This window comes from Sminthopsis crassicaudata, chromosome 1 (genome assembly GCF_048593235.1).
Source record: "Sminthopsis crassicaudata isolate SCR6 chromosome 1, ASM4859323v1, whole genome shotgun sequence".
NCBI classification, from domain to species: domain Eukaryota; kingdom Metazoa; phylum Chordata; class Mammalia; order Dasyuromorphia; family Dasyuridae; genus Sminthopsis; species Sminthopsis crassicaudata.
In genome coordinates this window covers 578,100,458-578,114,901 of record NC_133617.1, presented here as the reverse complement: position 1 = coordinate 578,114,901, position 14,444 = coordinate 578,100,458, and the positions used below count along the sequence as shown (strand labels likewise).

Genomic DNA, 14,444 nt, shown 5'->3' with positions numbered 1-14,444 from the left:
GGCTACATCATCCAATTACGTGCAAACATTATCATAGGCAGAGATCAAGACATGAAGAACTGACATCAAGTTCAAAATTTCTAATCCTCCTAATTAGATACTTGTCTTTTTATAAGCAACATTGTATCTGATAGTATATTATAGTTTTCTATAATCTGGTCTGTAGTTACTTTAAAAACTTAACTGTCTTAACGAGCTAGTTTTTCATTTCCTGACATATCTTCTGATACTTAACAAAAGGAAATTCTGAAGGTCTTTAGGCTAAAGAAAACTCACAAGTATAGATTTTCTTTCCTTTGTAATGGCTTCCTACCTGAGAATATGTAATAGTTTATTTCAATTATATAGGAACATAATTTCCCTCCTACTTGATCATAAGCAGTTTAGGGAAGAGAAGGAACACCTAAACAAATCAATACAGGATCCATGATGTTTTTCACCTAAAAGGCAGGTGATATTTGCTTAATAGAATTTTATGAATTAGAGATAAATGGGTTAAATTGGTTCCTTCTAGCTTTAAATAAATCTAAGATTTTATCAACATGTACTACATAATAATCTTTTCAATGCTTCACACAACTCTCTGAGACAAAGAATTGTGACTCTTAGCACCTGGATACATAACTACTTACCACAACAATGAAATCAGAGCTCTAGAAAAATGTAAGGAAACTTTCTTCTAGGCTTTTATATTCTGATAATATCATATTTAAATTTTTAGGAAAAAATTTAACTAGAAAAGCTATAGCAGCTACCAAAGATACTTAAACCACTTTAATAGAGTTATTTTAGCAGAAGAAATAAAGTTAGTGTATATGTTAATTTTGTATTCTTTAGAAATTCAATTCAATAATAAGTATTTGATGAAATCAGGAAGGCTATAAATTCCACTTGGTTAACATGGAAAAAAAAAAAAAAGGACCAGATGAAGTTACCCCAAGTTACAAACTAAATTATCTCAGTAACAAACTAAAATTGCAATAAAATAAAGTGGCCCCTCAATAAAGAGATTTGTCCAGGAATTTGTAGAGGTTTATTTACGCCAAGATTTCTTATTAACACTGGGAAGATTCAATGTGAATTCTCATTAGTTTGAGAGAACAAAAGTGAATGGAGTTAAATAATGATTAAAATCATTTTAATTTAGGCAATTTAATTGTACTAAGTTGTTCTATTTCTTTAACTTTTGTAACAAATAACATTTCTTCCTAATATTGCACAGGTAACTAATATTTTAGAATAATAATACCTCCAAAACCAGAATTATATTGGAGAGAAATGTGGAATAGTGGAAAGAATACTTGGCTACAAATCAGAAGACCTAGATTTGAATTCTGGCTTTGCTACTAATTAACTACAAAAATGTAGGCTAGTTACTTAACCTTTGTGAGCTTTTTCATGGCCAATGAGAAAGCTACTCCTTGTCCACCTTCTTCTTGGCTGGACAGACATGCTTAGAGGAGAGCCCACACCTTTCTGAAAGCTTGCCATCCATAAAGTGGAAACCAATTGAATTGTAGGGACAAAGATTCAGGAAAGGACCTTTAGGGGCCCTTGTAAATATAACTAATCTATTCCAATGACTTCATACTGAAAAATATAGCCATATGTTTACTTACCTCCATTTTCTGATTTTTCTGAAATGCCTGACAATTTCCAATAAGCTTTCATTTGTTCTGCATTCCTGTAGTAAGAATATAAGACTAATTTTTTTTTTTTGCTCTCAAGGTTTTCACATTTTGTAAAATTCTATTTTTATAATAGCTTTTTATTTTCAAAATACATGCAAAGATAATTTTCAACATTCACTCTTGTAAAACCTTGTGTTCCAAATTTTTCTCCATTCCTTTCCACCCCTCCTTCCCTCGACAGCAAATAATCCAAGTTAAATATGTGCAATTTAAGAGATTTTTACTTTTTAAAAAAATATGTTATAGCAAAATAAGTATGTAATTATGATAATAAATTTGCTATTATAAAATGGAAATGGTACATACTAGTACAAATTGATAACATACTGTTATTCCAAGACTAAGAAAAGAATACACAAGCTATTTAATTTATCCGAACTGATATTGGTTACAAAGAGAAAGATGTTCAGAAACTAACATAAATCTACCATCAATTTGAGGCAGTGTAGGTACAAAGCATGCTGGACTGTCACCTCACCTCTTCTAATCACTGTCTGGGTTTCCTTGACCATAGTAAACTCCTGAGCTTCATTTACTCATCTGTAAACTAAAGGGGCTATACTGGACAATCACTGAGCTCCTTTCAGCTCTAAATCTAGGATCCTGGAAGATAACTTAAAAGTTACATTCTTTCAGCCAGTAGCATCATTTGGCTTGAAAGGTAGCATATTAGATGCTCATAATTATTAATTCCTTTTACAAATTTTTTTGACAAGTCAAATATCCTAAGACTGGGGAATCCCCTACCCTAAAGAACTCAACTCAAAGAAGATTATGTGTTGTTGCCTTCCACCTTCATCACTTCACTAGTTGCGAAGTCCTTTGGAGACCAAAGCTTCTGAAAAAGTATACTACGTTCTCCATGGTCCCCTTGCTTATCAGAGCTCTAGTCTGACTGAAGGAAGACTCAGTGAGTGTAGTAGTTATGGGTTATGGGGAGTCCTCCATCTTCTAACTGTACTGATCCCTTGGAGGTACCAGCACCAATGAAGCATTTCTTCTCCCTATGATTTCCAGAACCAAGAATTTATCCTTGAAGGAAAAGGACTGAACAGAACTGAACTATAATGAAATAAAATATGTATTTAGCAATTCCAACTGAGTCTCCAAACACCTGCATGAATACCCACCAGGCAACCTATTACATTTTCAGTCACCTTCAATTGTTAGAAAGTTCTTCCATTAGAAACTATAAGCAGTCTCCCTGTGATTTTCACTAAATAGAACAGATCTAGTTAAAGAAACTTTTGTGAAATAACTTAGGAACATAAGCAGACTTTATGCTCACCCCAGAACTTAATGAATGTCTACTCGAGTTACTATGAAAACGGGAGTCAGGATCCAAATAGCTTATTTGTAAATGAATTTTTGAAACTCAAGGCCTTTGTAAATTGGGTATTGCCAGTATTACAAATAGAAATTTGGCACAAAATCAAGTACATTTAATTTACCATATTGCAGGGGGAAGTGACTGCATGTTTGTGACACCTCCATCCACTGGTACTACCACCTGTATGTTGGAAAGTACACTTGGTGCAATCATAGCCTCTGGATTGTATTTATAATCCACTCTAACATCTGTAGTGCTGGTATTACATTTCCAGTAAGTAGCAAGGTTCAGAGGAGTTGACTGGATACCATTTGATGATACCTTTAAAAGAGAAACAAGTTATAAAAATCAGTAATTCATTAGAAAATAAAGTGAAGTAGATTCATTTTTAGGGATATCACTCTAAGAGTATCTTTCTAAATCTAAGAGCCTTCTTCTTTATGAATTTAAAAGGCAGATCATGAAACAGATCATGAAAGAGTTAAGTTAGAATTGCAACAAAACTCAATGTTATGATTTATATCTCGTATTCTCAATCTTTTGATTTACTGATCTACAGCAAAATGAATGAATATTGACTCAAAAGTTATCATATTAGAATGTGTTGCCATTGTGGCCAATGCTATAATTGCTCACTATCAAAGTTAACTGAATTTGATGACTAGATAAAAAGGCATTTTGATAATTCTGGAACCATTTTTTCTTAACAAGTATGTACAGAAGATTTATTTTTAAAAAGCAACAATGTGCACAAGTAAACACAACCCCAGAAAGCTATAAGCAAGAGAAGATGCTGAAATATATATGTAAAAGAAGAATGTGATACACCAACATTTATCATAACATTTTTATTCTGCTAACTAGTTTATTAATGAAGATGAAAACTTTTCTCAATTGTCCGTATGTCTTAACATTATTTATGAAAATATTTCAGTCAGTTTAACATGGATGCAAAAGTTTTAAAATTGTTCAGCAAAAGGGTAAAGGAAATAGAGTTACCTGATATTTTAAGACATCCACATTATAATAAGAAGCAGATGGATTTTGCTCAGCTAGCTTTTTGAGGTAGACAGTGACAGCTTGCATGTTCATCCAAAAATCTTTTGCACTAGAGTCACACTGTGATGGATCGCTATTTGCAATCATTAAGATACAAAGAAAAGAAAGAATTGTTTCATTAGAAGAGAAATTTATTTATCATTTGTATTTTAAATAATAATCTTAAAGGAACCATAAAATGAGATTAAAAAGTTGCACAGAAGGAAAGCATGTGATAAAAGTAAAAATTTGTCAGGAAGGGGTTACAATAAAGATAATTTTTAAGGGTGTGGGTGGGAAGCCTATAGCATCTGTAAAGAACGTCACAGATAAGAGATCACAAAGCAGAATAAAGGCTAATAACATACAAATGTGGACTATGACATCTACTTAAATATTATAAAACATTTCACATCTAAGCCAACTATTTAAAAGACTAAAAGGGTTTACTAGAAAAATAAAGAAATCACATTTTAAATCTTTTTTTTTTTTTGATAAGTAAAGTATACAAAACCTGAATATGAGTTGTGCATTTGGAAGAATCTGCTCTAGTTTGCTTGTATTTTTAACCCTGAAGCAGAGTACAGCTGGAGAGGGATTGCTAGTGAACACTTTAATAATTCCACTTGGAAATGACACTGTCATGTCACCAGTAATCTTTACAATACACCTGAAAAACAATTTAAGAGAGAATTTTTATAAAAAAGGCATCTCTATCTAAAAGGAAACCTGCTAAAGACTCATACAAAAAAAAAGTATTTTTCTGATACTTGTGGCTGAATATCTTGTCAATTTGACTCATAAAAGTGATTCCAAGTGAGAGCTTTAGAATCTGCTCTTTCATCTATCACTTTTTGAGATATGGGTGCAAATCTAAATGCAAATAAATAAATAAATAAATGAAATGGGAAATAATATTAATACAAACTACTTTCACAAAAAATTTCTAAGGAAGATTTAACTCCTTAAAGAAAGAGGACAAACCTGGCCTAAGAGTCTTTATATTAAGCAAGTACATCATATCTCTGTTGTAAAAAATTAACAGTCTTACAAGCAATAAATCATAACTTATATTTCCATATAGTGAGCCAGCCAGGCTGACTCTCCTCCCAAGTTGTACTGTATCTATAACTCTGACTGCCCTACAAATATGTAATATTAGACAAGGGAAGAACTGGCCAAGAGTGTGGATAATTTAAGGAAAACTCACTACTGATTTCACTGGCAATTTTTAATATGAAATGGTATATTATAATTAAAATGATAAAATGAAAGGCAATGTAATAATAGCAGCCATGAATAAAGGAAATCAAGAATCTCAAACCTGTCTTTGACCCATGCTGTCTTTGAGATCCTAGGCAAATGATTTATTAATCTCTTAAGTCTCCTAGGAAAGTCTCCATGTATGTTACAAAAGACCTGTATTGACCAAGGGAATTCTTCACTGGGAAAGTTCCCCATAACAATGAAATCACTAATTAAAAATCTAGTTTAAAAAAAGTCAAATAACAACAAGAAAAAAAATACAAAGAACCAAACCACACACATTCATAATACAATCTGCAAAGTAAAGAATTGACTAACTTGGAAGGATCTGCTCCTTTAAAGTAAGCATTCACAGATTCAGTAAGGCTACTGCAACAGGTAAGGTATCCTGATTTCCAAGACTAACAGGGCTGGGACCACGTGAAACACCTAAAATATACATAAATCATATGTTTAATTCATCTTAGTAAATTATCACAAATGCTCTTAATGTTAAGCTTCAGTGAAGTCCAATGCATTAATCTGGAGTATAAAAAAAGACATCAACAAAAACACAAATTGGAAGACAAAAAAGAGTAATCTGAACATATTGATTTTTCTTTTTAATATGAAAGACCAAAAATACATAAAAGGGAAAAAATAATAAATTAAGAGTTAAAAAGAGCATTTAAAAAGAGAGAAAACTTTTCTTAAAACCAACACAGCTTAAAGAAAACAGAAATTAAATCTTTCTAAATACCAGTAGGCAAAAATTGAACAGGCTAACTTTTCATATTTCAAGGTCTCCTAAGTGGGGAATGATGATTCAGATTATAAATACATTCACAGTTTAAGAAGTTAATTAAATTATAAAAGAGTAAAATAAATAACACAGAGTTCTACTTATCCTGTTTCTACTGGTATCACATTTTACCCTTATTTAAAAAGAGCAAATAAATAACTTCATTTTATCACATACTATTTAGTGGTCACACAAAACCTTTAGTATAACAGAAAGATTAGAGAATCTGTTACTGCTATACTACTTCCATAAACCAATTAATATCAATCTTCTAAAAACCCTTTAGCCTTCTATTCTGCTATCTTCCTCTTTTCCAGAAGAAAGAAAGATAGCTTATACTGCCTTGTTCACAGAATATGTATACTTTGTTTTCCTAGCCAGATGATAACTCCTTTTGAATAGGAGCAAGGCTTTTTACTGGACATTTAATACATCTTGTCTCTAAAAATTACTAAATAAAACTTCTTTTAAAGGATTTTTAACATAATGCTTATATTCCAGGTCAAAATGATTGCAAATTTAACTCTTATAAACCACTTTATAAAATAGATAAATTGAACCCTTATATAACTAGAAAGTCATATAGATAAGACTTGTAGAAAGAGTATTCTTTATAAAATAATTCTTGTTAAAAACCAGATTGATTATCTATATTGCAGAACCAAAATTACCTTTGAGAAACCTAGGATGTTAATTTTGGTGAAAATATCTTCCATCAGCCTTTTCTACTGCTTTGTTAAGTAAAGAATGAAATTTTTTACAAAGTTTTTAAAAATTTGTTTTACAAACAAAGTTTAGGGATGGCTAAATTCTGAACAAAAAGTTAACAACATCAAGTTCACAGGGAAAAAAAAGAACTCAATGTTTAGAAAATACAAAGACAAGAAGAACTGCTTAAATTTCTTTTAAATGTAAAAACTAAAAAATTCATAAATATTGCCTTCTTTCAAAATACACAATCATAATAGGAAAAGTTAGAAGGAATGAAAGATGAAGAAAGAAATTAAACTTTAAAATAGTGATTGACACATTTTGAAAGGGGAGGAAAGTTAGATCAAATTCTTCACTCTGTGAAAAAAACTACAAAAACCTACATCTTGTTCTTACTACAATCAAAACATTTGGGGAAGCAAAGTACTGAATATTTTTTGCTTGCTTTAATTTTAAATGCTCAAAAATTAAAGGTGATTGAAAATTCAACATGAAAAAAATAATTAAATATTAAATAGATAAATAAATGAATGAATGAATGAATAAATAAATAAATGAGAAAAGGAAATACAAGGGGCAGCTAGGTGGAGTAGTGGATAGAGTACCAGCCTTGAATTCAGGAGGACCTGAGTTCAAATCTGGTCTCAGACACTTAACACTTCCTAGCTGTGTGACTTTGGGCAAGTCACTTAACCCCAACCTCAGGGAAAAAAAAAAAAAAAGAGAGAGAGGGAGAAAAGGAAAATTTAACATGAAAACAACAAGGCATTAGGGGAACCAATCTCTTAAGAAAAAAGAGAGCAGATCCTTGTGAAGTTCATGTGCAACTGGTATGAAATGTCCCAGGCAACTCTTGTCCTACCAATCTTGTAATGGGGTTGTAATTAAGGGCTGTTCATTTTGAGGGAAAAAAGGGGAACTACACTACTGCTTCTTACTTCCACACCAAGCATATAATTTATTATTAAGAAGTTATATGCTAAAAAAAGGTTTTCCTTAAGTCACCTTCACATATGACAACTTAAAAACATTTATTACTGTTTTGACATATCCAGGATCAAAAGAAACTTACAAAATTGTTCTCTTTTCAATAACTTTTGCCTAGTAATAGGCTTTCCCCCCCATATTTGTAACAAGAAGTATTACCATGATTAATTATGTATTATTTTATTCAAATAGGGCAATAGGATTGCTATATGGTGCTGTGGATAGCACACTGGCACGAGTCGAAAAGACCTGAAATCAAATCCAACCTCAGACACTTGACACTAGCTGTGCCACTCTGGGCAAGTCACTTAACCCCATATGCTTTGCCAAAAAAGAGTAAATTAACATTGTAATAAGGTAATTCAGTGAGACATTTATTGCTGACACTGATGTTTCTCCCTAAAAATTCTAAATATACCACATGCTGTAAGTTAGAGCTCCTAAGCCTGAGCCATGTAAGGAAATCCCCTATTATACATCTAAACATCTAGAGATACAAAATTTCTCCTAAGTACAATTTTGGCTGCATCCCATAAGTTCTAGTATGCTGTCCCATTATTGCCATTCTCTTGAATGAAATTATCAACTGTTTCTATGTGCTGTTTGACCCACCTGTTCTTTAAGATTATATTATTTAGTTTCCGATCAGTTTTTGATCTATTTTTCCATGATCTGAAAAGAATGCAATTAATATTTCTGTCTTTTTGTATTTGACTGCAAGGTTTTTTATGCCCTCATATATGGTCAAATATCATAAAGTGCTGAAAAAAAGTATATTTCTTTTTAACCCTATTCAAATTTCTCCAGATTTCTTTCATACCTAACTTTTCTAAAATTCTATTCATTTCCTTAACTTCTTTCTTGTTTATTTCTTTGCTTATCTAGTTCTGAGAAAGGGAGGTGGAGATTTCCCACTAATATAGTTTTGCTGTCTATTTCTACCTGCAATTCACTTAACTTCTCTAAAAATTTGGATGCTACAACATTTGAAGGATATATGTTTAATATTTATATTACTTCATTATCTATGGTATCCTTTAACAAGATGTAGTTTCCTTTCTTATCTCTTTTAATCAGATCTATTTTTGCTTTTGCCTGGTCTGAGATCAGAGATATTTCCCTACTCAGTAGACAGGGTCTAGAGCTTCAACATTTTAGGTTCAGTTCTTTGCTTCAAACCATCCCACTGTCCCTTAGTTCACTACTTTTAGCCTTATACAATCTACATTTTTAGTAGAGCTAGTGAACCTTGATTTGAAAAAAAGCAATAAGCATAATACAGGTAAAAATCCCACTAAGATAACTATATAACAAAGAAGAGTTAAATACAACCAAGATATTTCGTGCCCAGAGGGAAAAAAATCTCACTAATTGCCAGATTGTCTCTTGGTTCATTAACAAATTAACTTGACTGTCTACTGTTTACATTATAAATGTTGCACCTTTTTGTTCCTCTATAAATAGTAAAAAAATAAAAATAAAAATTTTAGCCTCTTTCTACCTGAACTTTCAAATAATGTATCAAAATAAAACAATAAATAAAATGTGATCCAAGAGCTTAGATACTAGGAAAAGGTTATCAAAGATACCTCAAAGGTTATCAAATGATACCTCCCCTTCCTCCAGTACCTATTTCTTGTTACTTATTATCCACAAAGGACATTGGAAAGAGGTCATATTTCATCTCTAGGTCCTGTAGTTATATTGTATGTATTTATTTTTTCTCCCAGTGTATTCATTTTAATAAATTTCATTACAACAAAGGTGTTGAATTAGAAATTCTGATTAAATTGTTAAAACATAATATTATCAATATGTTAAATGTTCTTCATAATTTTAGGGGGGAAAAAGAGCTTACATCTAAGTAATGCACTAAGGCAAAACTTTTTGTAACTTGCATGCCAAATTTCAATGGATCCTGGGATGTCAATAAAACATTATTAATACAAAATTGAGGTTATTAAGCTTCAGAATTATAAATTATTTCTATGACACCACACATTGCTGTAAAAGAAATAGGCCACAAAGTGCGAGTATTTTAAGTACACTTTAGGATAATTAGTTAACATGTAATTTTTTTTTTCTGGTACAATACCTGATGAAGTCTCAGACTGCTTTTCAATTTCAGAGAGAATTCCAATGAAATTATCATCTTCTACCATATTTAAATAAAACAAAATGTTGCAGGAAAGCAAAACAATTTCAAGGGCAAAAGGAATCAAAATTTAAAATCTATACAAAAGCAATTATTCAGCAAGAGGTTTAAATATAACAAGAATCCTTGAATGTTTATAAAATGTATGTAAATGTATATAAAATATATATATATATATATATATATATATATATAAAAAACTTTTAAACTTCATCACTATCACCCACCTTCTATTGCTCATCTTTCCCCAAATTATTTACAAAACTGCTTACAGATTTCCACCATATATCTCTATTTTCATGAAGAAAAAAACCCCCAACATTTAAAATATGATGGAAAAGAGGTAGTCATGTTTTTCAGCCCGTCTGCCTAACTTCTGTTAAAACCCAACCTAAATTTTTATAAATACTAAAATATTAATTTTGTAAAAACCTATTTTTAAAAAATAAGATATTTTAAAAATATCATTAAAAATAAAAAGACAGAGGCAGCTAAGTGGTGCAGTAGACAGAGCACCAGCCCTGAAGTCAGGAGGATGTGAATTCAAATCTGATCTCAGAAACACTTCACACTTCTTAGCTGTGTGACCCTGAGCAAGTCACTTAAATCCCAACTGCCTCAGCAAAAAAAATACAAAAATTAAATTAAATTAAAATAAAAAAATAAAAGAATACCTTATAAGTCTATATTAAGATACAAATAGATAAAATTTGGAAAAAGAACTATGCTTTTACTTATGCCAATTTAGGAAGAATATATACATATTTCCCATAGATATAGTACTACATATACTTTTAGAAAACAATTTTTTTTGTTTGTACTATATTTTCTCAGACTGAATATGAAATTTCAGTATTTTACCTCCACTTACACTTGAACAATATGAATGTGATTTTCCCCCCCTAAACACTCATATTTAAAGACAAATCTAGCCAAGCAGATATATCCATGACAATGGATTAACTCTGAAAAGCAAATTTTCAGAATAAAAATCTACTTCAAACCACCTGAATTTCAACATATTAAATCTTGGCTATATTTTAGGTACTAAAATTTCAGATCTAGATGAGAAACTGTTTAAAAGACTTTAAAGTTTATATATATATTTTTTTAAATAAGAGAAAATACTTACCTATTGTTGGTGTATTTGCTGCACTCAGTGAAGCAGATGAAGATATGGAGGAGGTGCTTTCTGCCCGTGCCAAAGGAGCGGCAGGAGGTGGACTGGTATTAGAAGTCACTGGTGGGCTAAATGGCCTGGGCTTCAAAACAAAATATTAAATGTCAAAACATTAAAAACTTTATGATTAAACTTTACAAAATATTGAAGTCACATGAAAGTCTTATTGGACCTACTTAACAATTCTATGGTAAGAACAGATTTTTTTTTTCTCCTTACTTGTATGTTTAAATATAAAGGAACTAACTCTATTATAATATGACTTATTAAAGAGAGTCAGATGAGCCATGGATCCAACTATGCTCCTTCTGTACAACGATATATGCTGCTAATCTAAAAGGGAAGCTCTTCAATTTTCCCAACACAAGCAATGTAGAGATGTTTCAGTTACAAGTCCTTTTATTATATTTTACTTTCTAGGTAATAAAATGGGTCTTTTTTCTATAATATTCCAATAATTTAATGAATCTATGACTTTACAACAGGGAAATATACTTCATATTCCAACAATGTAGATAAACAATTCAACTATGTCTTTCCATTCAAGGACAGTTTCATTTACATCATCCCATAAGTATACCACAATAGTTCATCCAATGTACTAGCTGTCTTCCTTATATTCTCTTGGCATTGCATGAATATCAGTGAATATGCAGGCTGTCCATTGGTTGTCTCTCACTCCAAATGACTGGTTCATCTTTTTTCCCCCTAGTTATCACCTACCATGCATTTCCCCCTTGAGTGGGACCTTTAGTGATCCTCCAATTCTTCTATCACTCAAAACCAAATATCAAGTGGAAAACCATTGGTGTTTAAAAAGATTAACTTTATTTCAAGGTGAAGTCTGGAGTCAAAAAAGAACTATGTAATTTCCCAAAGATAATTCAGCCTGCTTTCCTTCTGTTCGATTCTGGGTCCAGCTAGCTCTCACTGTCTCTTCTCAGTATGTGTCCCATTATATATGTATTGAGGGAAGAACACTATAAAATATTCATTAAACTGGATATATAATCATCTGGACAACAAGTTTTAATTTATCCAGCAATCCAAGAAACCAAGGCCTATATAGACAATCTTGCCATCTACCCTTCCAGTGCCCTATTTTTCTACCCATCTAAAACAGCCACTCTTTGGATCTGACTTTCAAAGGACATGACTTCACTCTCTAGGGAATTGTATGTATTTATTTTTTCTCCCAGTGTATTCATTTTAATAAATTTCATTACAACAAAGGTGTTGAATTAGAAATTCTGATTAAATTGTTAAAACATAATATTATCAATATGTCAAATGTTCTTCATAATTTTAGGGGGGAAAAAGAGCTTACATCTAAGTAATGCACTAAGGCAAAATTTTTTGTAATTTCAATGGATCCTGGAATATCAATAAAACATTATTAATATAAAATTGAACTATAGGGAAGTTAATTTACTCATATACAGATCTCAGCCCTGTCCCAACTGACTGATAACTGCTAATTTACCTAACCTCACCACATCTAGCCAGCTTCAGATCATACTTTACATTTCATTTAGGAATCTGCCAGAACATTAAGATCTGCATGGGCATCTTGCTGCCTGCCCTGACATTAGATAAATGTCTTTATTTTCTAATTCTGACACTGTTGTGATTGAAATTAAGATAAACTAAAAGATAAAGTTCCAAGTATGATCATTTTATCATTTAGATTAATAGTATCCAATAAAATTGGGTCAATTGTCTTTTTTGATCACCAAAGACCTTGAATGAGGATTAACAGGGTCTTTATGACAATAAGTAGGATGACAGAGCAAAATCTTAAAAGACAAATTTGCAAATAAAATAAAAACCAGGAACAATTAATGATAGCGGGGTTATGTAAGATAGGATCACTAGTGAATGCTGTAACTGAATTAAGCACCATTTTGGAAAGCACTTTAAAATTACTCAAATATCCTTTGACTCAGAAAATCTACTGTTAGGCATATACCACCCTCACACCCAAATAATGAGTTCATTGATGTTTTTTAAAAGGCCCTATATATATAGCAAAATATTTATAGAAGCACTTTTTGTGGTAGCAAAAAAGTAGAAACAATGTAGCTGCCCATCAAGTCAGGAATTGGTTAAACAAATCACAGTACATGAATTTAATAAAATAAAATTGTGCTGCAAGAAATGGTCAATATAACAAATGCAGAGAAGCATGGAAAGAATTATATAAATGGAGGCAAAGTGAAGTAAGGAGAGCTAGGAAAATGATAGGAAAATGGCTATGAATATTGTAACAGAGAAATTCAGCAATGTAAAAAAAAAGTTCACTGAAAATCTATTTTTAAATTTATAATTAGTTTCTTTTTTGTGATGTTATTTAGTGCTTGCTATATCCTTTACCTCACAATTCTCCTGTCAAGAAAATGTTCATATTCTATAGGTCTTAGACTTCGATGTAGTCTTTAAGGCTTTAGCTTCTATCATTCCTAACTCCTGTATCATATTTTCTATGATCCTTTCCTATACCTATCTTTCATCAAAGCCAATGAATACCATACTATGTGTTGGCTGAAGTTGAAGATTTTCTCATGTTCTTTGTAGACTCTACTGACTACATGGTTTTTTAAGTACATTATCAGTCATCTGCAAATAGGATTACTTTTGTCTCCCATGTGCCAAAGTCCACTTAGTTTTGTTTTTGTTTTTTTCTTCATCCTAATGTTAAGAGCTAGTAGTTCTAGAACTACATTAGCGGGAGATGGGACATCTCACTCCTTTTTAAATGAAGTAACCAGTGAGTGTTTAATCATTTTTGAATAGTGCTAGTTTTTTATTTCAAATACATGCTTCTCATTACAATTTTTTTCTTTTTTTTGATTTGCTTTTTTTCTCTCATGATTTTTCCCTTTTCTTCTGATTTTTCTTTCACAACAGGATTAATATGGAAATATGCTTAAAATGATTATACATGTATAACTTCTATCAAATTGCTTGCTGTCTTGAGAAGGGAGAAAAAAATTGGAACTGATAATCTTTAAAAAATGAATGCTGAAAACTATTTTTATATGTAATTGGAAAAAATAAAATACAACTGAATTTTTAAAAATCCTTTATACAAATACAAGCTTCTGATCATAGTAATGAAAGGAGTAGTTTCCATACTGAGCTTTAGAGTCTTAAAACATGAGAGTTATATTTTGTGAAAGGATTTTTCTGCATCTATTGAAACATTTTGCAATCTTTGTTGGGCTTAAGAGCAGTTTTTCCTTAATGTCAATGATACCTGCATCCCTGATAAAATACAATTTAGTGAATCATTTTCTAGACATAAT

General features: G+C 31.3%; 1 protein-coding gene across 1 annotated transcript in view; it reads right to left on the bottom strand.

Annotated features, from left to right (window-relative positions):
- The window catches only part of FCHO2 (FCH and mu domain containing endocytic adaptor 2), a 135,896-nt gene that overhangs the window by 4,954 nt on the left and 116,498 nt on the right, over positions 1 to 14,444 (bottom strand). The window contains 7 exon segments of the mRNA XM_074282249.1: positions 1,620 to 1,684; positions 3,143 to 3,342; positions 4,021 to 4,153; positions 4,574 to 4,729; positions 5,644 to 5,692; positions 5,695 to 5,754; positions 11,092 to 11,221. Of these exon segments, the coding sequence (XP_074138350.1) occupies positions 1,620 to 1,684; positions 3,143 to 3,342; positions 4,021 to 4,153; positions 4,574 to 4,729; positions 5,644 to 5,692; positions 5,695 to 5,754; positions 11,092 to 11,221 (793 nt within the window).